At 34.3% G+C, this 27,719-nt stretch overlaps 1 protein-coding gene across 1 annotated transcript; it reads left to right on the top strand.

The window, feature by feature from the left end:
- The first annotated feature begins 247 nt into the window (after positions 1-247).
- Dhc98d (Dynein heavy chain at 89D) lies at positions 248-27,445 on the top strand. Its single transcript, XM_070316235.1, has 54 exons — positions 248-354; positions 457-535; positions 606-753; positions 965-1,042; positions 1,501-1,761; positions 1,839-1,894; positions 2,239-2,472; positions 2,830-2,928; positions 3,206-3,489; positions 3,592-3,748; positions 4,000-4,263; positions 4,674-6,569; positions 6,928-7,115; positions 7,213-7,492; positions 7,637-7,881; positions 8,457-8,976; positions 9,140-9,570; positions 10,252-10,415; positions 10,558-10,905; positions 11,020-11,411; positions 11,678-11,815; positions 11,888-12,078; positions 12,265-12,440; positions 12,704-12,957; positions 13,345-13,872; positions 13,982-14,140; positions 14,225-14,485; positions 14,986-15,240; positions 15,440-15,707; positions 15,872-16,149; positions 16,355-16,619; positions 16,829-17,051; positions 17,111-17,291; positions 17,360-17,551; positions 17,686-18,140; positions 18,223-18,418; positions 18,478-18,694; positions 18,903-19,215; positions 19,378-19,672; positions 19,856-20,313; positions 20,617-20,897; positions 20,985-21,139; positions 21,384-22,136; positions 22,399-22,737; positions 22,880-23,081; positions 23,139-23,281; positions 23,361-23,522; positions 24,265-24,565; positions 25,047-25,064; positions 25,145-25,356; positions 25,666-25,833; positions 25,918-26,097; positions 26,190-26,336; positions 27,265-27,445. Exons 1-54 carry the CDS (start codon positions 248-250, stop codon positions 27,409-27,411), a joined length of 14,742 nt encoding a protein of 4,913 aa, XP_070172336.1. The 3' UTR covers positions 27,412-27,445.
- Positions 27,446-27,719: the final 274 nt, after the last annotated feature.

Genomic DNA, 27,719 nt, shown 5'->3' with positions numbered 1-27,719 from the left:
AAAATAGTATTAATCTTCTTATAAAAGATAAACTTTAAGGAAATAAAATAAAATATTACGCATATAGGATACAGAGGAGAAATAAATTGTGTGAAGTACGATCTTGTATATATTATTTTGAAGTGAAACATATATATAAAAGGTTATTCTCTCTACGTTATAAACTTTATTTAAAAAAAAAATGAATTAATTGCTTGAGGGAAAATAATATTAGCAAAGTATAGAAATTTTAGAATTCATTGATAATATGGAGAATGATGATTATAAAAAAGATGAAAGAAAAGAAGATGAAGAAAAAAGTTCAACCGACAAAGACGACCAGGATGAACCGTCCATCACGCACATGGATTATCGGTAGATGCTAATTAATAGTGATATATTGACATCTCTTTCTTCATCAACATTATTTGAAACTATCTTTTTAATTTATTAAATGACGTTATTTAATTTAATTAGAATAAGATGGATTCGCGATAGGGTATTGAAGTTTCTTGGGCTGACAGATCAGGAACAGCTTTTCGACGATCTTATTAATGTAATTAATCTTTCTTAATAAATAATTTAAAGATTGGTCAAGATTATATATAATTATTTTTGATTATTAGGCGAATAATCGGTACTTCGAGGACAAGCTACTTAACTTTCTTATATTAGATTTGTACGGAGTGACGGATCTGGAGAAAAAATTGATCTTCTTCTACAAAACTTACGTTAATGAAGTAGTTCAGGAGGAAGTCCCAGTGTGGGAGGAAAGTAAGCTCTAAACGCGCTTTTATAGGGAGGCTAGGCTTTTAGAGGGATGTGTCAAGTCTATCGGATCTATCTTTTTAACCATAAATTTTGTTAACAATCTCCTAAATCTGAGACACCTCTTAAAGTATAACTATACATATTTAGCAGTTAATAAGAAATGTTATATGATAGCATATAATGTAATTTCGATATACAACAATTGTAACTTTAGCTCAGCGTACAAAAATAACAGCATTGACAGCATTTATCTTGAAGAGCAGAACGCACAGATTAACAAAAAGTGCTCCTGGTAAAATCTCGCGATCTTTAACATTGTGTAGCATCTCTCAAAAATTGTATTGTGCGTATAATGTTTCTCATAGCTGCACAATTTTTAATATTGTATTAATAAGTTATAGTACATACATTTAATCATGCAAAATATGTAGCAGTAGAGTGATCGACAAGGAGTTTTGTTCTGTTATACTCGATAATGATTGAGTTCTGCACTTGAAAATCACATATTATTTTTATATTCATATACAAACGAGAGAGATATCTTGTTGCAACTTCTTGTTGCATACAGCAAGCATTTAATATTTTTTTTTTACTTCTTATTTTAATTTCTATCTCTCTTCATTTTTCCTTCCTTTGTAGAGATTTTAATATAAAAACAATATTACAATTAATATATTGTTTGATGTTTTTGATGAATGTTTTAATCGGAGAAAAAAGCATTTGTTTGACAATATTTTTTAACAACGTTAGGAAAAGTAGAGAAATATGATGATGATAAGAAGAAAAAAGATAAGAAATTTACAAAAAGAGTTAAAAAAGGCAAAGCCATGCCTGGTAAAGTGACTTCGGTTACTAGTCGTATAGCAACGAGCACCAGTACCTTACATACTCCTAGTATACCAGAATCTACCGAGGAAGAAGAAGAAGAAGATGAAGATGAAGTTGAACGGAATGGTAGCGGAGATCTTTCCGCTTATTCTAGAAAGAAAGAAGATTTGAAAAGCGTTCCTGGTAAGCTATGTTGTGTCTATAAATATAGATTTGCTTTAAAATGATAGTAAAATAATAATAATCATTTATATTTTCAGATAGTTCCGCTTTTGCACCACCGTCCGGAGAAAAAGATAAATATATTCTAACTAAGGTTGACTTTATTAAATAAAGTCTTATTAATTCTCTAATCGAAAAAAATTTAATTAATTCTATTATTTCATAATGAATTTTTTAGCATAATTCTATATCTTAGTCAATTTATTTAATTCAACGAATGAAAAAATAAATAAGATTTTCATTAAAAAAGAGAAAATCGTTCAATGATGATTAATTTTAGCTTAAATTACTTTCATCAATATCAATTAAGCTTAGTTTTCTTGTCTTTTCCTATTTCTAAAAAGAGATGAACAATCAATCAAACCACGGTTAAAAAAAGCAAATTGTTGTTGAGTGAAATCGATTATAAGAAAAAGATATTATTTGTGGCAATTGCAGAAATTGGTGGAGAAAATTTGTCAGATACCGGTACTTCACATGATATGCGGTCAGATAGACGGCAACAGAACTGACCTGCAGGACATCACGTTCTTCTACTTCATGCGCTCCAGTGATGAGGGTATACCTTCTTTCGATACTTACGAAGAGTGCCTTAATAAGATCACGAATTATGTGGTGGTCGGCTCACTCGATAGCAGATTCCTGGCTTCCTTGAATAAAATATTGGTTAATGTGAGTATTGTTTAATCTAATCGCAATTGATTCCAGTAACGGTCTCTTTACCGGTCGATTGAATGCCATTGATTCTTTCGTCCCTTACAACCCATATTCCGATACGTATTGTATCGCATATTTAAATATCTGCCTCTTTTCTAAAGATAAATTTTAGATTTTCTCGACATATTATTTGCAAAACCTTGAAAATTATTTTTACTTTAATAAAAACATAACAATTTTTGAGTCTTAAATTTCAAACTAAATTTTTTATTTGTTATGTTATATGTGTGTCTTATGTTAATGTATGTATTAAAACATATACCATAAAGCTGATATATGCAATTCAATAATATGTGACAAATGAAACATTAGGTATTTAAACCATTGGTGGAGAATCAATTCAGAGGACCGGATTCTTGCGAGCCATTGCAAGCTGATGATGGAAAAAGAAAAAAGGTGGACGTCGAAGCGGTGAGCATTGAAAAATCGCGCTATCAAATATCAAAACTTGAGTATGTAAAATATTGTTTATTTAGAAAATTATATTATATGGAATTTATATGTATACATATATATATAAAGTAACTTATAATACACACAGACACACACTATATTTACACTATACGATTTTAAATTTCGTTTATACAAATACAGTTGTCTATTTCTAACGAATCTTATTAAAATTTAAATCAATAATCATAAATTATTTATAACAAATTAATTTCAATATTTTTCTTTTTTCTTGAAGATGCCGATGCTGAGACGCCCATCCGCCTTTATGGCACCATCCGTATTAATATCCAAACGAGTCTTGCCTGAAAGAAGAAAGGGGACCGATGAAGAAACAATCGCACAGGATGAAAGAGATAGGAAGATAAAATCAAGTTTGAGAAGCAAAAAATCTGATTTATCTATATCGGTATCACAGCCCAGCAGATCGGTCAGTTTGAAGGAAATGAGAAAACAGCCGATCGAGCAAATCAGGAAAGATATTTTAAATTATCTCGACGATATGATCGAGAGCGCGGAATGGTTAGTATTATTTTAATTCAAAAATTGCAACTGTTATATATCTTTAAGAGCAAATTTCCTCTTTTTTCACTAACTTTTGTACTTTGTACTTTGACGACGCAGGACGTTGGAGCATATCGAAGGCGATATCTTGCTGACGATGCCAAAAATTCCAGAGCTCAATGATCCTGCGATAACAGATGATATGTTGCTGAAGAATAAGGATATTGTTGAACAAATGGAAGAAGTAATTATGTCGTGGGAAAAACATATACAGAAGGTGAGTATATTAACTCATTATTTTTCTCGTACTTTTCGTGTAATCTCTCTAGAATTTTGGATTATTTTCAATATACGATGCCCGAAATGTTGATAAAATAATTAAATATATTTAAAAATAACCACACAGATTAAAAAAAACATTTATTATTGTCAATATATTTAAAAATAACTAATTATTTACCTGTGAATGATTCTAAATCAATTTTAAAAAATTGTGATATTAATGTATTTTGTTTTATTATCACGTAGGTAATGGAGTCATATATAAACAAAGCGGTTCCGGAGAAAGGACCAATAGCAGTGTATCAATACTGGCAAGATTGTGAGACAGGATTTACGATGTTGGTTGAACAATTGAAAATGCCCGTCGTTAAAAGAATCCTCGCTCTTCTCGAACAAATACGCTCGCCGATTGCCTCGAGTTTTCAATATTTCCAAACGGAACTATGGAAGCATTACGTCGAAGCTAGGGACAATAATAAGTTTATTCAAACTCTCATGAGATATTTCAAGGTAATATCACCAGCAAATTCTAATTTATAATAATATAATATGATTAAAATTCTCGTACGAATTTTGTAGACGTACTTTTAGATCAAATTTGGAATTTTTTGAAAAACATTCAGACATTTCTAATTTTTAAATTAAAAATATAAAGAAAAAGTTTTTTTGCTAATTGAGTTTTAGAAATAAAAATTATTAATTAATTTTTACTTTATATTTAATTTTAAAAATAATAGAATTTTAAAATTTCAAGTTTAATTATATCAGGAAATTTAAATGACAAATATTGAATGTTTATTAAAAAAATAAATTAAAGTTTTATTCCAAAAATAGATCAAAGAGAGAACATACTCTTAAAGAATTTAGGCAAATATTTTAATAATATTTATTGGCTGTATATATTTTTATTAAAATCGCAGTTGATTGCCGAATCGGATTCGTTCGAATCTATAGCAGAGTGCATACCTTCGTTGATGGAAGGGTTGCGAATGCTCTGGATATTATCTAGTTATTACTGCCGCGAGGAGAAAATGATGCTGCTAATGGACCGGATATCATGGCAACTTTGCGAAAATGTCAGGCGTAATCTGGCTATCATTTTACTATTCAAGAAGCCTCTGGAAGAAATTCTACAAAAGACGAGCGCAGGCAGCGCAATGCTGAGACAGTGGAAACGATCATACTTAAAGACCCGACTGGATATCGAGATATCGGGAAAGGGTATTCGTTGGGAATTTGATCAGAAACGCCTCTTCCAAGACACGGAGTACATCGCCGAGGTGTGCAACGACCTGTACAAGATTGCTGGCGTACTGCAAGATTTCTACAACATCTTTGGACCCGATCTCAAATCTATCATAAACGATCCGGCGCAGATCGATGCTGTAGTGAAGCGAGTGGACGCCTTGGTGATGCCGATCGAGGAAGCCGACTTCGACATCTTCAACGTGTTCAACAAGGAGAACTGGGAGGCCATGACCGTGTGGTTCTACGAGCAGGTGACATATTTGGAAGATCAAGCCAAGTTCTACATCGACGAATGCTTCACGGTATTGATCAGCGCAGAGACCGCGCTAGAGATGTTGCTCAAATTTAAGAATATAAAGACCCGTGCCGCCGTTCAAAGTCTGTTGTTACGCAAATTTGACGTGATTATGCAGCAGTTTAGCAAAGAGATTAACATCGTGGAAAATATATATCACCGCGGCAAACGGCATCCGCCATTGTTGACGTATCATCCGCCGATGGCGGGAGCAATCTTCTGGGTGAGGCAGCTATTTCATAAATTGCGTAGGTCGGTGCTGATCTTTCAGGAAGTAAGCGTACTGAAGCACAACGAGCTGAAGCTTCTCGCGTTCAGCCAGTACTTCGATCTCGCAAAGCAATTGAAAGAGTTCGAGGAAACGAAGTTTAATACGTGGCTTGAGAAGGCCTTACTGACAGTGACTACTATCATGAAAAAGAACATATTGAGGATGGTGCGTATCGAACGGGATCCTCCGGCTACTCTAACTTTCCCGGATGATCAACCAACCACGAAGGACCTTCAACCAGTTCATGTAATGTCGAAGACAAAGATTAAAAATGTGGGTTCTAATATGTCGACTCCACATGAATCTCTAGTGAGACATGACGGCCTTGTAATATCGAAGTCTAGCGCAGAAATCGAAAGTATCGCGAGCTCTAGAATTATCTCTATGATTCAGCCGCGTCCGGAAGGAAAGACCGACGCCAGAGTATCGTCGTTGAAAGAAGCAGGCAAAAGCTCCACTATGTCCTCTGATAGACACGACACCCGTGCGAAGATTACCTGGCAGGAGTTCATGAGCGGCGCCATTCTGCTGGAGTGCCAGCTACGGTTTCAGGTCAACTTCGACTGGGAAGTTTTCGAAGTGATCAGAGAGGCGGAATTGATGGAACAGCTGGGCTTCGAGTTGCCCGCGACCGTCAGAGACGTTGGCATTCAGAAGAATCGGTTGAGGGCAGACCTCGACGCCATTGGAAAGATGATCAATCAATACAATGACATCTTGGAAACGTTGGACAAAGCGGACGTGCAGTTGCTGAAGCAAACTCTGCAGGATGTCGAGAAGCACATTCAGCCTGGCGTGACGCGATTTAATTGGAACTCTTTGAGCATCTCGGATTACGCGGCGGACTGTAATAGAATATTGAAGAACTTGAATTCCACCATCAATCAAGTCGAACAGATAAAGAAAGAGCTTGACAATCGAATCAATTCTGAGCTGGAATCATATCATCTGTTCTCTACGAAGAAAGAAGTCGCTGAATCAGAGACTCTTTTGCCGTGCAAAGTATAATATACTATAAAAAAATTTTATTTTTCTTAAACGATTTTTTTCTTGTATATTATATTCTAATACAAATCAATAGAATTATATTTTTTCTTGAAAATGAAAATTAATTATTTTTTGGATTAAATTTTTATCAAATTTTTAATATAAATTTATCAATGTGTACAATAATAATAAAAAAAATACAATTTTTAATATTTATGAATATCAAGGTATCATCGATGTTATAGGTTATCAAGAATAAGTAATGTGACTTATAATATCAGAAATAATTGTAATTTATAAGTAATAGATATTTTTTCTGTTTACAAATATTATATTTGCTAGTTACAGCATCAAATCTCTTTTCTCTTTGTAGACTTACTTTATGGAAATAAAAAATCGAAGATCCGAACTGGTATCGTCGATGTTAAAGGCTTACCAGTCAATCAGTCCGATGCTTGTAAAACTGGAAAGTTTGGTGCTAGGTACTTCCACTGGTAAAAGCCCAGCCATGCAGCTCTTGTATGAAAAATATGAGAAGAAAATCTTTGCTGCCTTTATAATGTACGTTATCTCTCTTACTAGTGTGTGTATGTAAGCAATAAATTCATTACGATAATAAGTACATCATTATTTCATTGACATAACTTTTATCTTTTAGGTGCATGGTAAGAAACATGGAGGTTCTGAACAAAATATTAAACAACACTAAGCCAATGTTCCAAGTAGAGGCGATATTAATAGCATCCGAAGTAGTATTACGCCCGTCACCCGGAGAGATCTACAACATCATTTGTCAAGACGTGCGAGATCTACTGGAAAGATTAAAAGGATTCCCGAGATGGATGAATGGAACTTGTTTGGAGTGCAAACCACAGAGAAAAGAACTTTCGGAGAATTTGGTTCTATTCAGTTTCTTCGAAGATGTAATGAGTGTCCGGGTTGAGTAATGTTTATGAGCTTGAATGCTATAAATATGCTTTATATTAATATAGAAGAGTAAACATTTAAATAAATAATTACACATAAGTATAATATAGTGTTTATTTTTGTTTTAATTTAAAAAGTCTTCTAAATATTCACAGATAATTAATGAACTCATAAAAGTAGTTCAGGACACGGTGTACAGAATCTCGATGGAATGCTGGCGATATTTGTATAGATGGAAGAAATACAGTAATTTATGGTCGTTTGATAAGAATCTCGCTTGTGAGAAATTCGCGGCGACGAAACCCACGCTTATACAATACGACGAAAAGTTCACGTTTTACGAAGGCATTCTGGAGGAAGTCGAAGATATGTCGTCCTACTTCGACATAAGCAGTGTACGGTAAAGCGGTATCAACGATTTATATCGCTATATCTATAAAAATGTGAAATTTTATCAAAAATTTTAAATAATCGCAGATTAGTAAGAGCCAGACGCGGTAGTCAGTTTCATAGAAAAATAAGTTTTTCTATATCTCGCCTTCGTCTCTCCAGGGGGATAAAGAGGGGTTACTATAAATCTCGAATTGAGATTAATTTTAAAATCTTGGTATAGAACTAAGTAAATTTCATGCTCTGTGCACATTTTTCTATGAAACTGATTATGAAAAATTTATTTTTCTATGAAACTGATGCACTACCATCTGCGTCTGGCTCTTACCAGTCCGCGATTATTTAAAATTTGTGATATCACTTGAGAACCTTAATTTCGTAAATTATGAAATTTTATACATCTATTTAATAATATCAAGAATTTTTTGAAAAATTGATTATCTGCTAAACAATGGATTATTTTAATTTATACTTCTTTTTTCAAAATGCGTAATTAAATTTGTACTTAAATGTAGTTTCTTAAATTATTATCTATTTTTCCTTCGTAGATTTCTGTTCTAATTTAGATATTTTTTCTTTTCGAAGGCTCAATTTGATACCGCTCTTATCAAGCATCGAGGGTCAAGCAAAGGAGTGGAAACAAGTTTTAGGGAATTATCTTCTGTCCGACACTGTGCAGGCTATGAATCAGTTGAAAACTCAGATCGTGACCTTTCGCGGCGAGATCGAGCTCGTGGTCACCGGATTAGATCGTTTCATGTCGATCATGCAAGCGATCACCGACGTAAGAAATATGGCGATACAAGCTGAGGTGCAATATCTGTCTTATCAGGAATGTTTTCAAACAATGCGCACTCATGCAATCGAGTTCTCTCGATCGGACGAAGCGATGGCGTATGAATTACAACGCAATTGGGAATCCTTATATCTCGGAGCGTTCTATAGGGCTTCGACCCTGGAAAGTACCATCGAAAAATTTGCCGAATTGATCCAAGATCAAATCCGGCAGTTCTTAGATGAAACTGTGAAATTCGCCAAAGATTTTGAGACGCATGGTCCCGGAAGCACCGGGGATGACCTAGAGCTTGGCTTGAAGAAAATGGATGTACGTTTAAAAAAAAAAAAAATATACAATTTACTCTTTTGAAAAGTATTGTCATTTGAAATTCTCGTCTTTTCTAAATTTTTTTAAATGATTGAATAACATCCTTTTAATGAGAACAAAGTCACAATTGCCAGTCATTTACTTTCTTTTCGTTTATTTATAGGAATATGGCAAACTGATCAACAAATACGAGGAAAGACGCTTGAACTTAATAAAGTATGAAACTCTGTTCGACCTGTCGCCTACCGATTATTCAGCTTTCCTGGAAATCAAGGCAAATTACGAGAGTATGGAGAAGCTGTATGATCTCTACAAACAACAGCGACACGAGCGAGAGGTCTGGGCGAAGACTCTCTGGGTGAACTTGAATCCCCAGCAGCTTATCGAGGGTATGGAACACTTCATCAGGGAGCTTCGACGACTGCCGAAATCCATCAGGGATATGAACGTCGGTCGCGCCCTAGACGCCAATATGAAAAACTTCAAAAACTCAGTGCCGCTCTTCATCGAGCTAAAGAACGAAGCAATGCGTGAGAGACATTGGCAAGAGTTGATGGGAAGAACCGGACAATATTTCGATATGGATCCGTACAGGTGTGCGAATGATGAATAATTAAGCGAGTATTTTAATTATAGTGGGTTTAAACGGACAACTTAATAGAGTGTGATCTTAATTGCAAAATATTGATCACGAATATGAATGATCATTGTATTATTTACATATGCAAATACGTAGCGATCAATAATTAAAAGTGCATTTTTGTATTTTTGATTATATTTAAATATTTACTTAATATATGTATGTATTATGTATTTATTACTATGCGATGTGTGCAATTTATTGTAATATTTAAGAATTTTGTATGCATATATTCGTATATATTCTATATCTACGTTTTTTTAAATATTTATGTATATAATTAATGCTATTTTTTAAAGATGTGTATTGTGTTTTAAAATAGGTATTGCGAGGAAACTGCCTAATTTCTCTGATAAATGTGACCTGATATATTGCATATATTATTTCATAACTTCTCGGACGTATTTGCTTTTTTATAGATCCTCGTGACATAATCGATTATTAATGACCAGTGTATACTTATTCGCGGATGGATAAGTTTGATAATTAATTTTTAAAAGTATAATTAATAATATATAGACATTTTTTAATATAAAAATGACGCAACGAAAATGTTTGACGATAGATGGGTAAGCTTTTTAAGTCACGTTAATTAAATATATAAAAATACAAATACAATTATCGGATTATTCCAGATTTACCTTAGAAAATATGTTCGCTATGGAGCTAGGAAAGTACCAAGACATCGCCCAAGATATTGTGATGCATGCCGTGAAGGAGCTTGCGATAGAAAGAGGCGTAAAAGAATTAGCGGAAGTATGGAAGTCAATGGAATTCAACGTCGTGAAACATTATAAAGGTATTTTATTTATTTAGAAAAGAAACTTTTTATATTCACAATTATTATATATTATTTTATATAATTACAAATAAATTATATATTATTATAACTACAAATATAAAGCGCGCCAAGTCCTACGATCGTTGATTACATTTATCAGGTACGGAATATCGTGGCTTTATTCTTGGACCACTCGACGAATTGAATCTGGTACTCGAGGACAATATGCTGACCGTGCACAGCATGGTGGCTTCGCAATTTATTGGACCGTTTCTCAACGTCGTTCAGAAATGGGAACGTACGATGCATACGATCTCCGAAGTTCTGGAGGTGTGGGTGGAATTGCAGCGAAAGTGGTTATATCTCGAGGGCATCTTTGTGGGCGGCGACATCCGGCTTCAGCTACCGGATGAAACGAAAAGATTTGATGACATTGATCAAGCCTTCAAGAAGATTATGAATGACACCTCGAAGAGACGCAATGTCTTGGAATGCTGCACGATTTATGGTATTTATGAAATTTACATTCATTCACGCAAATTAATTATATGAAATTAACATAAATTTTTAAAGATTAGATAGATTATGTACTAAATTGATATGTATCTCTAACCGTGTTTAGGCCGAAAAAATGAATTCGAAGCCATGATAGCGGCCCTCGAGAAATGCCAAAAATCCCTCACGGAATACCTGCGCAATAAACGCGTTATATTCCCGAGATTCAACTTTATTAGTGACGATGAACTGCTGAGCATTCTCGGTAGCAGTAATCCTGCTATTATTCAGGAGCATGTTGGAAAGATGTTCAATAATCTCGATAAGTTCAAACTGGTGTCTGACAGCACAGACGGATTGATAGTGATGGCTCTTGTATCTTGTGAGAGGGAAATAATGGAATTTAGGAATCCCGTAGCTACGGAGCACACCATTGAAATCTGGATGGGTCTTGTTCTCGAGGAAATGAAGAGATCAAATCGATACTTGACAAAGAGAGCGGTCTACAATTACGGCAAGGTTTATGTTAAATTATTGCACATTATTTTTATTTATTCGCACAGATTTTTTTCTTAGTAAAATATTATTTTTTGTTAAACATATTTATAATTATACAATCGTATTCATTACGTTAATCTTTAATGTATTATATGGAAGAAGTTATATTTATATAGAGAAAGTGTGATAACACTAATTGAAAACTCCTAAAACTTCTTGATAAATTATGTTATAATTCTTACAATTTTTTAATAATAAAAACGATAACTATATAATCATAAACGCAGATACGAAGACCGAGAACAAAATGGATATTTGAGTTTCAAGGAATGATGGTTCTCACGGCCAATCAGATATGGTGGACCGCAGAGGTCGAAAATGTTTTCGATAAGATATCCCAAGGGAATAAACGTGCTATGAAGGAGGTAATATAAAAAATTTGTAAGCGAAATTTTTGCACGATTGAGCAAAAGAATATATTTCTTTTTTATATATAGTATTTACAACAACTCAACGATCAATTAGACGAAGTGGTGACATTGATAGGCAGTGATACACTTACGAGCAACGATAGAAAGAAGATTGACATGATTTTAACTATCGACGTGCACATTCGTGACATTATCGAGACCTTTGTTAGGGACAGCATTGTAGATCCCACGGAATTTGAATGGGAAAGCCAATTAAGGTAGTTATTGTTTCGTAGTAAAATAATTGTAGTCTCCGCTCATCATATGAATATATTAGATTTTAAATAAAGATTATTAAAGATTAATATAAATATATGTTATATTCTTTATTAATAAATATTTGATCGAAACATACTCTTTTACGCGATGTTTTTGTAGTATAATTATTTTTGTTATACGTGTAGATTTTACTGGGTTCATGATCTGGATAATCTATGGATAAACCAATGCACAGGCACTTTCGAATACGGTTACGAGTACATGGGCCTAAATGGTAGATTGGTCATTACGCCTCTGACAGACAGGATATATCTCACGATTACGCAAGCTCTCTCGATGCACTTAGGCGGTGCTCCAGCGGGTACGTGAAACGCACGCAATTGCGAATTTCTCTAGCATGAGCCAAATACAATAGCTTTTTATTTATTCTAAACGTAGCCAAATTTATCGAGATAAAAAAAAATAAATTTAAAATCATGGTTAACAAAAATAGAAAAAGGTCAAATAAAGCATCGTACAATTTTCAAAAATTTTAGCATAATTACAAGTCTTTTGAATTGCATTTCATGCATTTTTTAAATACGTAGTTTCGTGCCAATAAGTATCTTGATTTTTAACTCTAAGGCCCTGCTGGAACCGGCAAGACTGAGACAGTCAAGGATTTAGCGAAAGCTCTGGGTCTCTTATGTGTTGTTACTAATTGCGGAGAAGGAATGGATTATATCGCGATCGGCAAGACTCTAGGTGGTCTGGCACAGTGCGGGGCATGGGGTTGCTTCGACGAATTCAATCGTATTGATAGCTCCGTTCTCTCAGTTATTTCGACCCAGTTGCAAACTATACGCTCGGCGCTACAAGTTAAAGCTCAAAGATTTACGGTACACTCACATGGATATTGAAAGCGTGAAATGCCGAGAATAATAGACCTAAGTCGTAATTATAAAAAAGTTGTTCGTAAATTAGTAAAATAATTTTAACAAAGAGGATCATTTGAAGAAGCACTATAGTTGTTCTAATATTATGAAATTATTCGAAAATAATCAAAGTTATGTAATTCGCGATTATTTCAAAACTTCCATTTTTACTTCCTATGCAAAAAATTTATTTAAATTCATATATTTTATTCTCAGCCTTTTAAATATATATTTACAAAATTTAATTATATTAATTTCTTAATTTTTTTATTATATCAATAAATATAAATAGAAATTTCTGTTCTGCATTTCTATTACGTTTCTACTATAAAATACAATATTCTTCAAAAGTTTGAAGGCCAAGACATTGCGCTGGATTCGAAAGTGGGAATTTTCATCACCATGAATCCAGGATATGCTGGTCGTACGGAGCTGCCGGAGTCTGTCAAGGCCCTCTTCAGACCGGTAGTCTGCATAGTGCCGGACAACGAATTGATCTGTCAAATCAAGCTTTTCAGCGCTGGTTTTCTGACGGCGAAGCAACTCGCCAAGAAAATGACGGTTCTCTATAAGCTCGCGAGCGAACAGCTGAGCAAACAAACGCACTACGATTTCGGCTTGAGAGCCCTCAAATCCGTTCTCAACATGGCCGGCGAGTTGAAAAGAACTTCCAGTGACTTGCCAGAGAACGTCGTGCTGATGAGAGCTCTCAGAGACATGAATGTACCTAAGTTCGTATACGATGACGTGCAGCTCTTTTTGGGTTTGATTAAGGATCTCTTTCCGGATTTGGATTGTCCCAGAGTGCATTATCCGGACTTTAACGAGGCGGTTGAGACAGTACTGCAAGAGCACGGATACATCGTCTTACCAGATCAGGTAAATGATATTTTCCATGTTCCTATATTTTACTATCACAATGGAGAAAATACGATTCTTTTTATTGCAACTTTTTAAATTAATAAATTAAACTAATAATCGCAATTAGGTTGACAAAGTCATTCAATTATACGAAGTGATGATGTCCAGACATTCGACGATGCTTATCGGCCCTACCGGCGGCGGTAAAACGGTAATAATCGAAACACTATGCAGGGCACAGACGCATCTCGGTAAACCTACGAAACTGTATATTCTGAATCCCAAGGTAAGTGACAATTAATTGGAATGATAATATATATAATCAATTTTTATTGTTTTTTAAATCATCATGTTTTACAAATTGATCAAGGCTTGCACCGTCATTGAATTGTATGGAATGTTGGAGTCTACGACGCGTGATTGGACGGACGGCCTCTTGAGCAGCATCTTTCGTGAAATCAACCGACCTTTAGATTCCGGCAAGGACGAACGCAAATACATATTTTTCGACGGCGACGTCGATGCATTATGGGTCGAAAACATGAATTCGGTTATGGATGACAACAAGCTGCTGACTCTGGCTAATCAAGAGAGGATCAGAATGCAGGATCATTGCAGTCTGCTCTTCGAGGTAACTTAACGCTGATATCGACTATGTTGTGAGATAATTTTAAGTTTGAAAAAATTTATCTGATAGCATGCACAATTATTACATGCATAATTATTTTTACGATTATCTTTATATAAAAATTTTTATATAAAAACAATAATGTGATTTTTAATCGTAATATTAAGTTAATTTTGAAATAAATTATTGTGAGAATAAAAAATTATATGTTTTCTACTGCTTTTCTAAGTAACTATAGATATAATTATTTATTTTTAATTATTTTTATTAAATATAATTATTTATTTTTAATTATAATTATTTATTTAATTATGATTAAATATAATTATTTTTATTAAATATAATTATTTTATTAAATATAATTATTTTAAATATAATTATTTTTATTAGATATAATTATTTATTTTTAATTATTTTTATTAAATACACATAATAAATTTAAAAATAGAATTATATAATCTAAACATTTTTATTTGAATAATTATTTGCTTTCTATGCTCAAGGTAGGCGACTTGCAATACGCCTCACCTGCGACAGTGTCGAGAGCAGGTATGGTTTACGTTGATCCGAAGAACTTAGGCTATCAACCATACATGGACAAATGGATACAAGCCAAGAGCAAAACAGACCAAAATTTTTTTCGCGGAATGTGCGAGAAATACGTGCACGGCTCACTCAAGCTCATTATCCAAGGAATGTTAGGTCTTCAAGCGGTCAAACCGCTTCGGATGATCATACCACAAACTGACCTCAATATGGTAACTAGACTCGCTAATCGACTATTGATTAATCCGTATTTGCGGGCAATCACAATGATTGGATCTTGTTCTATTAGATTTGCAAAAAGCGAAGAAAAGATGAAACTTGTTTTAGAATTCACTGTTTATTATATATATCCATTTTTTTCATTCTATATGAATGATGGTATAAATGATATTTTTGTTTCGGTTTTTCAAGATAATTCAACTCTGCTACATGTTTGATGGCTTGTTGTCGCTAAAAGACGAATCGGCGAATAAAAAATCTATGGAAGTCAGTCAAGAAGAAGAGGACAGTTCGCTGATGGCAAAAGAGGAACTCCTGGAAGCGATGTATATTCAAGCGTGCTATTGGTCATTTGGCGCGTCTATTGTAGACAACGAGCGCCCCAAATTTGATGAATACATGAAGAAGATTTCTGGACTTATACAAGTCCAAGATACATCTGCCAAGCTCGCAACCACTAGTAAGTTCAATCATAATTACGAAACAAAAATAACAAATATAATAAAAAATATAATAAATTAATTACACTTCAATCTTTTTTTTTTTGGTACATGCATGTTGTTCGTATTATCTTTGAATTTACAAAATAAATGCGCACATTTGTATATATGTGTGTTACGCCAGGATATATACCCGTATCATTTCCAACTATGTACGATTATATATTGGATATCAAGAGAAAAGTTTGGATGGCGTGGAAATGGTTGGTACCAACATATCTTCATGATAGACAAAAAATCTTTTCGGATATCCTAGTGCAAACGATCGACACTCTGCGTATCACATGGTTCGTGAATCTCATGAGCAATCTACAGAGACCGGTATTATTGGTTGGGGAAATTGGTACCTCGAAGACGGCCATTATTCATGAGTTTCTGAGAAACTTGTCCCCCGAGAAATATGTGAGTGAGGAAACAATACCGAAAAAACAAAATTCAAGAATTATATTTATATCATCCATTTTATTCAAATAATATAATATAATATTATTTTGCAATAAAATATTAAATATATAAATTATAGGATATGTATATAATAAAAAATTTTATAAAATTTATTTATAATAATTGATTATATTTAACAACTTGTCAACTTGATGCCAAGTAGGAGCAACTTCTAATCAACTTCTCGTCAAGAACCACTTCGATGGACGTGCAGAAGAATATTGAATCGGTAGTGGAGAGAAGATCGAGAGAAATATTTGGACCACCGTCCGGGAAAAAATTAGTCATCTTCATCGATGACATGAACATGCCAATCGTGGACACTTACGGAACCCAACAACCTATTGCGCTCCTTAAACTGTTATTCGAAAGAGGTGGATTTTATGATCGCGGACGTGATCTAAACTGGAAGTATATGAAAGACATTCGTGAGTATTGTCATACAGAATATCCCAAAAATAATATTGCTTTTCCGCAATTTTAACCCAATTTTCTTTCGGCGATTCAATGAAACGTTACTTTTTTCATTATTTTATAATATCAAAAATTTTATATTTTTTACAATAAGCTATATTAATAAATTATGCAACACTTGAATTATATTAATATATCAAAACTATATCTTTTTACGAAATAGATTATTTAGCTGCCATGGGAGAACCCGGTGGAGGCAGGAATGAAGTCGATCCACGATTTATCTCGATGTTCTCAGTTTACAACGTGACTTTTCCATCGAGTGAGACTCTCAATTATATTTACACGAGTATTCTGTCCGGTCACCTGCAAACGTTTTCTGAAGAAGTTCAATCTATCGCAAATGGACTTGTACAATTGATGTTGGAAATTTACGAGGTAATTTTGCAACAAATATTGATTATTATATAGTATCAACAATATGTAATCTTATTCAGACAGTTAGAAAAGAGTTACTACCAACACCGTCCAAATTCCATTACATTTTCAACATGCGTGATCTTTCAAGAATCACGGCTGGACTCCTTCAGAGTCATTCTAACTTCTATCCAGGCGTAAAACAATTCATTAGATTATGGAGGAATGAGGTCACCAGAATCATGTGCGATCGTCTCATTAGCGTTCAAGTAATAAGCTTTATATTTTTTCTTTCCGTTGATTAAAACTTCACTTATAAATAGTTTCGTCGTTCTAGGATGAGAATTTCGTCATCGATCAGTTGAAGGAGAAGATACAGAATTATTGGGAATTAGAACCAGAAGTGATTCAGTATAGCTTACGAGACCCGATGCTTTACGGAGATTTCAGAAACGCTTGCAACGAGGATGAGCCTAGATTTTACGAGGATCTGTTAGACTACGAGGCGGTTTACAGCTTGTTTCTGGAAGTTCGTTCTTTTACATACTTCGAATTTAATTGGTTTTCTTTTTTGATTATCTTTCTACATTCTACATGTATCAATTTGCAATGCAATTTGCGATTGCAACATTACGCTTATAAAGAAAATCTCGCTATTTGCAGATTTTCGATGAGTACAACGAGAAGACCAGAACCAAGCTACATATGGTCCTCTTTAACGACGCGCTTGAGCATCTTACCAGAGTGCATCGTGCACTCCGAATGCATCGTGGTCACGTGCTTGTCGTTGGTACCGGTGGCAGCGGTAAGAAGTCCGTGATAAAGCTAGCGTCTTTTGCCGCCAGTTGTCAGCTCTTCCAGATCGTCCTGAGTCGCGGTTACAACGAGACATTCTTCCGCGAAGACATGAAGAGCTTGTACAACATGGTTGGCGTAGAGAATAAAAGGGTCGTGTTCATGTTTACATCCGCTCACATTAAGAACGAAGGCTTTCTCGAGCTGGTGAACAACATGCTGACAGCAAGCTTCGTGCCAGCTCTCTTCAACGAGGAAGAAAAGGACGCGATTGTCATTTCCTGCAGAGAAGTGGCGGTTAAAGCAGGCTTCGACGTTTCAAAGTGATCTTAATGTCTTTTCATCTATTCTGGAATCTCAGATTCAATTTTTTGAAGAATACGCGTAATTTATTCTTGATTCTAGAAAGAGCGTCTGGTCGTATTTCGTTAAGACGTGCATCGCGAATTTGCGAATAGCGCTGGCGATGAGTCCGTCGGGCGACGCTTTGAGAACGCGATGCCGCAATTATCCGGGCTTAATTCATAACACCACCGTGGATTGGATGTTTCCGTGGCCCGAAGAGGCCTTGATTGCTGTCGCGAACGTTCTTCTTAGAGACGTAAGCGATCGCACGTACAAGCGAGGGAACATTCAACAAAATGAGAAACTTTTTTCCAGAATCCGATTGTGCTAGAGGAATACAGAGAGATGATTGTAAATCATATTGTGTACGTACACACATCCGTACTGCAATACACTGTGGATTTCGCGACGAAACTGAAAAGACGAAATTATGTCACGCCGAGGCATTTCCTAGATTTCATCAACACTTATCTCAAACTACTGTCAGAGAAGAAAAACTTCATAAATTCTCATCGTGCGCGTCTTTCCGGAGGTAGCTGCTTCATTTTATTATAAACTATTTCTCTCTCTTTATTTTATTATATCTATGTATGTTTTCATTAATAATGTGTAATATAGTAAATTTAATGATATCTTAAGTCTCTTTATAGTTTAATCTCAAGAAATTATTTTTTATATCTTAAAATAAAAAAGGACACAATCTCATGTCAGATAGATTCTTCAATAAATATTTTTGTCAGGATTGCAGAAAATCGCGGAGGCTTCGATAACTCTGATTGAACTGAACAAAATTCTGGCTGTGCAAAGGATCAAAGTAGCCGACCAGACGAGGAATTGTGAGCAGTTGCTCGCGTCCATCGGCGAAAGCACAGATGTCGCAATGGAGAAGAAAAATCTGAGCGAGGAGAAAAGAAAGGAAATTGAGGACAAGAAGAAGATGATCACCAAGGAGGAAACGGAGGCCAAGAAGGCATTAGCAGAGGCTCAACCGGCTCTCGACGCGGCCAGACTCGCACTGGGCGAACTCGATAAAGCCGACATCACGGAGATAAGGTGATTATCAAAATAAATTTTGAAGAGAAAGAATACTCTTATATCGAGGTATTTAATATTGAATTGGAAAAGTTTGAAGCAAAATGTGTTTAAATAAGAGACAAACGGAAACACACAGAATTGAATTTGAAATTTGTTAAAAAATTGGCGATGGTAATTCAGATCCTTCGCCACTCCGCCCGAACCAGTGCAGATCGTTTCGGAATGCGTCGCGATACTTCGTGGAGTCAAGGATGTGTCCTGGAAAGGAGCGAAAGGAATGATGAGCGATCCGGGATTCTTGAGAAGTTTGCAGGAGATGAATTGCGAGCAAATCACTCTGAAACAGCAGCAAGCGGTACGAATGCACTTGAAGAAGACGGACAAGCTGGATCAAATGCAGGTCATCAGCAGAGCAGGATATGGCTTGTATAAATTTGTCCTAGCCGTTTTGGATTATTGTGCCGTTTATAAAGAGGTACTTATCCAATTTCGTAAGCTTCAATCGATTTAATTTTTTAAACATTGACTTAATTCTTATTTTTCTTCTCTTACTCTTCATCAATGAATGGTTCATCTTTCATATATATATATAGTGATAAGTAATTTTCTTATTTTTAGATATATTCCGATATTAATAAATTCTAATCCACTGTTTTAGGTAAAGCCAAAAATGGATAGAGTCCAGATACTCGAAACAGAATCTGAGAAAATCAGACGCGCGTTAGAAAAGGAAGAACGAGAGTTAAAACGATTAGAGAAAACGATCGAGGAACTGAATGCGAAATATGACATAGCAATAACCGAGCGACAAAAACTACAGGACGAAACAGACCTGTTGCAACGACGCCTGCTAGCCGCTGATAAGCTCATCTCCGGACTGTCTTCCGAGAATGAACGTTGGCAGAAAGATCTAGCAATTCTGCATGACGATATGGAGAAGATAACGGGAAATTGCTTGTTCGGAGCGGCGTTCCTCGCTTACAGCGGCCCGTTTTCCTACGAATTCAGAAATGAAATGTATAGCGATTGGCAGAGAAGCATCCTAGAAAAAGATTTACCTCTGTCGAAACCCTTTAAGCTCGAGACTCAACTGAGCGACGACGTTGAAATCAGCACGTAAGTAAGATTAGAGCATTTAATTGTGAAATAAATGCATCTATATTAATTAAAGAAAATATTATTGATTTAGTGTTATTTGATTAAGTATTCATCACGTATTTATGTCGATCAAAATAAAAATTTTGAAGATACTATTGAACTTTTTAAATTAACAATATAAAAGAAGAATAATAATTGCTCGCAAATGCAGTCACTTTATTTTATCTAATAGAAATGTATTCGCGTATAACTAAAACTATAGCTGAAAGAAATCACGTGATGAACATTGCGTCTCTCTCTAATATTTAATCCAACTTGAAGATGGAATTCGGAAGGTCTTCCACCGGACGAGCTGTCCGTGCAAAACGGCATATTGACCACGAAAGCAACCAGATTTCCGCTTTGCATCGATCCGCAGCAACAAGCGCTGAATTGGATCAAGAAGAGAGAGAAGAAGAAGAATCTAAAGATCCTCTCCTTCATGGACGCGGATTTCTTGAAGCAAGTGGAATTGGCGATCAAATATGGTTTACCGGTACTTCTCCAGGATGTTGACGAGATTGATCCCATCTTGGACAATATCTTATCCAAAAATATTCAGAGTAAGTTATGACATTAAAAAGAATCGCAATTCGTAATTCGGTGAAAATGATTTGATTTTATCAAATTAAATTTGTTTTTTGTTGCAGCTGTTGCAGGACGAACTTTTGTCATTATCGGTGACAAGGAGATAGATTATGATCCAAGATTTCGTATGTATTTGACAACCAAAATGACCAATCCAGTGCTGGATCCCGCCGTGTATGCCAAAACAGTTGTTATCAATTATATGGTTACCACAGCAGTAAGTTAAATTTAATTAATCATGAACAATTAATTATTAATACGATATGGTTATACTATTAATATCAAGTTATTGCTATAATAATTATTTTATATTTACATACATTTATGTTATAATTATTATATTATAATTGTGTCTTAAATTTAAAGATAATATAGAATATATTTCTGTAACTTTTAAAAGATTGTCGGTATTTCAAAATCAAATTTTATACAATAAAATCTCTTAAGATACATCTCTTCAGGGTTTGGAGAACCAACTTTTATCAGTCGTTGTGAGAATCGAAAGACCGGACATCGAGGAGCAACGAGAAACGTTGATCCTAGAAACGAGCGAGAACAAAAACTTGCTGCAACAATTGGAAGACAGTCTCCTGCGCGAAATCGCTACGGATCAAGGTAACATGGTGGACAACATCGATTTGATCGATACTCTGGATAACATCAAGTCTAGAACCAACGAGGTAATGACGAAGCTGTTCCTTGCAAAAGTCACTTCGGCCGACATAGACAAACTTCGCGAAGGCTATCGTCCGGCGGCGGAACAAGGCGCTATTCTGTTCTCCGTGCTGGCCGATATGGCTACTGTGAACACCATGTATCAGTATTCTCTGATCAGCTATGTCGAGGTGTTTATCCATTCGCTTAAGAGATCGCTGCCGGATCCAGTGCTCGTCAAGCGGTTGCAGAACATCATTCCGACGTTGACAAAGAACGTCTACGATTATGGCTGTATCGGCATCTTCGAGCGGCATAAATTGCTCTTTTCCTTGCAAATTTGCGTGAAAATAGAAAGAAATGTGGGCAACGTGAACCAGAAGCAGCTAGACTTTTTCATTAAAGGTAGCATGCCCTTGGAGAAATCACCCCTAGTGAATCCCACCAGATGGCTGCCGCAATTGGGCTGGGAGGATATTCTCAAACTGGCGAGCGATTTCCCAGATAAATTCGATCAGCTTCCAGAAGAGCTGCGGGATTGCGAGGATGAATGGAAACATGTAAACATTCCAAACAGCATTTATTCAAATAATTTAATTATATTTTGCAGCTAAATAATAATAGAAATTAATCATTATTATATACAAATAAAATTTTTTATTAAAAGATACAATATTATAAAAATACTCAACGATTTTCAAAATTTTAAGAACACAAAAAATTCAAATAATTATATTTTTTAATTGAAACAAAAATTTTGCAATAAATAAGATTTCTCTTGAAATATGTGATAATTAATCGACTAATCGATATTCGTTTTAGTGGTACGATTCGGATACGCCGGAATCGGACGAGCTGCCGTGCGAATATAATACGCGATTGATGCCTTTTGAGAAACTGATGCTGATACGCTGCTTCCGCGTGGATCGCGTTTACCGCGGCATCATCAATTACATTATCGATATCATGGGTGAGCAATACATCACGCCACCTCACATAAGCTACGATATGATTTTCGAGCAGAGTACGCCCACCATGCCCGTGGTCTTCCTCTTGAGTCCAGGCGCGGATCCTACTTCGGAGCTGATGAAGTTGGCTGATCGATACGGCTGCAGCGGTGGAAAGTTCAGATATCTTTCGCTTGGTCAAGGTCAAAACAAGGTAGGGAATAACGCATGTGTAATCTGATTTTTGAGAATTATGTTTAACAAATAATAACTGCAACAATGTTAATAAAACAATGTCTTAAAGTTATTTACAAAAAGTTACTTTTATATAAAAAACACATCTTTTTTATTAACAGATCGCGATGGAATTGTTGGATATAGCGATAGCGAGAGGTCAGTGGCTGATGCTCCAGAATTGCCACCTATTGTTGTCTTTCACAAAAGATCTAGAAAAGATTGTGGAGAACATAGGAAAACCTCATCCTGACTTTCGCTTGTGGCTCACTACGGAACCTACTCCTAATTTTCCAATCGGAATACTGCAACAATCACTAAAAGGTATAATAAAATATACTTTGTTGTTATACATCGTATTCTAGAACGAATAGTTTGCAGTGGTAACAGAACCACCAAGCGGATTGAAACTAAACTTGCAAAACACGTACATCAACATGCGACCACAGATTTTGGAAAGTTGTTCCCATCCTCTTTACAAGCACTTAATTTACGTTCTAACTTTTTATCATGCGGTTATTCAGGTAAATTTGAGATAATCAATATATTTGATTAATAATTAGTAGCATTTTTATTAAAAAAAAAAAACACGAAACATCATAGGAAAGAAGAAGGTACGGCAAAATTGGATGGAATATAAAGTATGATTTCAACGAATCAGATTTTAACGTGTGTATTACCATCCTAGATACTTATTTGACAAAAGCATTGGCAACAAAGGAGTCTAACATACCGTGGAACAGTCTCAAGTATTTAATTGGAGAGGTAAGTTTGCGATATAAATCTCCGTTTAAAAATCTTTTCTAATTCCTACATTCTTGTATTACTGTCTGAAATATTTTTTAAGAATATATATGTCATATATATCAAAACATTGACAAAAGCATAAAAATTTTGTAGATTGTTCTACTATTTCTTCTGAGTACCTGTGCAAAACCTAAGCACATTTTTTTTAACGATTTGGAAATTATTTAAGTTTAAAGTTAGTATTGATTCTTATGAAAAATCGCGTATTGTAGCACATATTGACAAATTTGATAAGAAAAAAATATTGCCAACGAAATAAAATTGTCACATATATTAAGAAAACTCTAATAAATATTTGTGCAAAATTTGATTTAGATTCATTTACTTGTTTAAAAATTATTTACTAAAAATTGTAGAAAAATATTATCTTTCTCTCTCTCTTTCTGCAAATTACTCATTTCTTTGTTTTTTGCAGTTGATTTCAGGGGATATTCATGATCAAAAGTTTTTGTCATAAATTAGGAAAAATATTAATTATAACTATTTTCTTTCACGAAGACGTTAAAAACCATATTATTTTGTGATATTTTAATTCTTTTTATAATCCGGAATTATCTATTTGATTTTTGAAACAATATAAACATAAGAAATACATATATATTTTTTTAATTTTGACAGTTTTTTGTTACTATTCTACAGCCAAAATATTCTTAAATAAATTTGCACCATTTATCGCCTTTTGTATTTAAAAATAATTTAGGTGATGTACGGCGGAAGAGTGATAGATAGCTACGACCGTCGCGTCTCTTACACCTATATGGACGAATATTTCGGTGATTTTCTGTTTGATGAGTTTCAACCGTTCTACTTTTATAAGAATACCGTCAAATACGTGATACCACCGGAAGGAGATCGCGACGATTATTTACGATTTATCGAGGAGCTTCCCCTCGTTAATACTCCCGAAGTGTTCGGATTACATCCGAACGCCGAGATCGGATACTTTACGCAGGCAGTCAAGAGAATGTGGAGGCATCTCATTGAACTTCAGCCACAAACCGGTGCGAATACTACATCATTTTTTCCCGCCTTACATTATGTGTCTATAATATTATCGTTATAATCGTTTATTATTATTATTATTATTGTTGTTGTTGTTGTTGTTATTATTATCACTATTATAAAGGCTTTAAGATATTTTATTCAAAATATTATTTAAGATATATTAATTAAAAATAAGTATTATTTTATCTTAAAGTATTAGAAATACTTTAAGATAAAATAATACTTAAGATAAAATAATACTTATTTTATCTTAAAGTATTAGAAATACTTTAAGATAAAATAAGATCGAGACTAAAAGAAAAGTTGTAAAAAAATATTTAATCAAATATTACATGTTTCTATCAAATTAATAACAAATCATATATTTTTATTGCTATTATTTTGTCTATAAAAATGATATATTTTACTCATATTTTAGGAATATTATTTTAGAAATATCAATTTTTTTTAATTTTTATAATTAATGACTGTTCGTAGCTCGCTTGGATAAAAAAAGTAAGTCGCACTTAAAAAACATTATTGCACATTATACTTTCCAATAAATCATAATGACATTCCGAGTGATAAATTTTCAGCGGTGAGCGTTACCGGTATCAGCAAAGATGAATTTATCGATAACATAGCGAAAGAGATCTCGGTCAAGATACCCGCGCCATACGATATTAATAAGGTCAAGAAAAATTTCGGCGTGACCGTAACACCAACTGCAATTGTCTTGTTTCAAGAATTAGAAAGATTCAATGGATTAATAAAAACGATAACGAGGACATTGAATCAGCTAAGAAAGGTCGCGCAATAAATCTTCAAAATCATTACAATCCATCATAAACTTAAATATACATGTATAGCGATGCAAAATATTTTCATTATTTACTTTAATAAATCCCATTTTATTATTGCATTTACATATTTTGTTCGCAAGAGATTTATATTTAAAAAAAAAAGAGAGAATTCTTAAATTTTCTGTAAGATTGTTATATTTTTCTGGTACTTTTTACAATATAATATAATTTTAACTTTTTCCTTTAGCTTTGTGTGTGCTGAATCTATCGTGCGATTTGGTATCCGAAAAGAAATGCTTCATCTTTAATTTTAGGCCATCATAGGTGAAATCGGAATGGACACAACGCTGGAAAACATTTCCATGGCGCTTTATAACGGTACTCTGCCCAAAGAATGGGCCAAATTCGCACCGGACACACAAAAAAATCTTGCTGGTTGGATGGATCATTTTCAAAGAAGAATAGACCAATACACGAATTGGGTAAGAGATTGGGCGCGCAAATTATTGCAATCCTATTCGATTCATTCTATTTTGATTAATGGTACTTTCTTTCACCTTCGTCAGTCTGGCGCGAACGAGCCCGTAGTACTTTGGTTGTCCGGATTACACGTGCCGGAAACTTATCTGGCGGCTTTGATTCAAATAGCTTGTCGCAAGAACAACTGGCCTCTCGACCGTTCCGTCATTTACACGACGGTATCGAGATTCTCCAAACCTGACGATGTAGAAGAAAGACCTGATCAGGTGAATTTCACTATGCGATATTTGTTCGTCTTATTTTTCAACGTATTTTATTACAGGCAATAATATCAATAATTACTGTTTTTTATCAATAGGGCTGTTATGTGTACGGATTGTACTTGGAAGGTGCCAGATGGGATGTCGAGGAGCATCGTTTGAAAAGATCACATCCGAAAGTTTTGATAGAGGAGCTGCCAATATTAACAATCATACCTACTGAAATTCATAGACTGAAATTACAGGTATCAAAAACATCACGCTATTTCTAATGATTATCTCGAATCGAAAGATTCATGTTGCAAGTCATGTCTTTGAATAGTTCACAATTCTTATTCTTTATAAATAAGATTAAATTGATTTGTACAATGTGATCATTAGGATTGTCTAAAGTAAATGGTTATTACTGCGCAACAAATAAGCCAAACAAAATGAATGAAACACCATTTTGTCAAATTTTATTACCATAAAATATACATAAAATATACACATTTTATAATTTAAATACACATTATTAGAAAAGGAGCAGAATGCTTGCGCGTATGAGTTAAAGTTGTATGTTTTCAAAATATTGTCCATCGGAATTGGCACAGAATTGCAACCGTTTTCAAATACGTTGTCCAATATGACTGTAGGAATCAATTCATCAAATGTTTCATCCGTAACAGTACGAAATGGACCGGATTAAATCATGTCTACGATTATTCAAAGTGCCATATATACTGAAATTATTAATAATACTGCGAAAAAAATATCAAAAAATGAATAAAATCTCAGATTACTAACATAATGTGTGGGTTAGATTAGATTATGGCGCGATTCCGGGGAGGAAGCATATCTTCTGAATATAGTTTCGCTTGAAACTTTTTTAGATTCATATTTACTACGGAATCCACGATACGCCTCAGTTTGGTTTTGGCTCTATTGTAGAAACACTCGATAAGAAACACTTTTTCTTCGATGCTTAACGCATTCATTTTGACACTTGTAAATTGGCTTGTACAACGGCTCAAATAAAATTGATAGGTCTTAAGTATCGGAACCTAATCAGTTAAATGATTGCCGAAATCGAGGAGAGGAAATGTAACCGTTTACTTTAGGCGCAATCCTAATGATTACCTTGTATTAATTATAATTGGTAAAATAGATAACTATTTTTTATATTTGTTGCAGAATACGTTTAAAACTCCCGTATATACCACATTGAATCGGCGAAATACTCTAGGTGTTGGTTTAGTTTTCGAGGCAGATTTGGCAACTCCGGAACATATTTCACATTGGGTACTTCAGGGTATTTGTCTTGTATTAAATACAGATTAAAACGATATTTGAGATTAATGATCAAATCTTTTTTCAGTATACTTATTACGTCTTAATTTTACAATTAATTAATATTCAAAAGAATAATCATAGTATAAACACAAACAATCATTAAATTATATTCTTAACATAAAATATTGTCTACGTTTATATTATACGTATAGTTCTATAAATTTTTTATTATATATGAATAAAGCGGAGGAAATGAAAAAATAGAAAATATTTTATTCATTTATAAATTTTTAAATCTTTTAATATTGATTTATTAAATCTTACAAAAATAGTGTTTTATAAAATTATTGGGTGAT

Source organism: Polyergus mexicanus, unplaced genomic scaffold (genome assembly GCF_030449975.1).
Source record: "Polyergus mexicanus isolate NDT 795.1 unplaced genomic scaffold, iyPolMexi1.0 SCAF_3, whole genome shotgun sequence".
Taxonomy (NCBI): domain Eukaryota; kingdom Metazoa; phylum Arthropoda; class Insecta; order Hymenoptera; family Formicidae; genus Polyergus; species Polyergus mexicanus.
Note: the sequence above shows the minus strand (reverse complement) of the source record. Positions and strands in the feature narration are given on the sequence as shown.

What these genes read in the sequence shown, in the direction of transcription:
- Dhc98d (XM_070316235.1), top strand. Translation starts at nt 248, where the DNA reads ATGGAGAATGATGATTATAAAAAAGATGAAAGAAAAGAAGATGAAGAA. An exon ending in AGATTTGAAAAGCGTTCCTG is followed by an intron (nt 1,762 to 1,838) that starts GTAAGCTATGTT and finishes TTATATTTTCAG; the next exon opens with ATAGTTCCGCTTTTGCACCA. An exon ending in TTGGCTTGAAGAAAATGGAT is followed by an intron (nt 8,977 to 9,139) that starts GTACGTTTAAAA and finishes GTTTATTTATAG; the next exon opens with GAATATGGCAAACTGATCAA.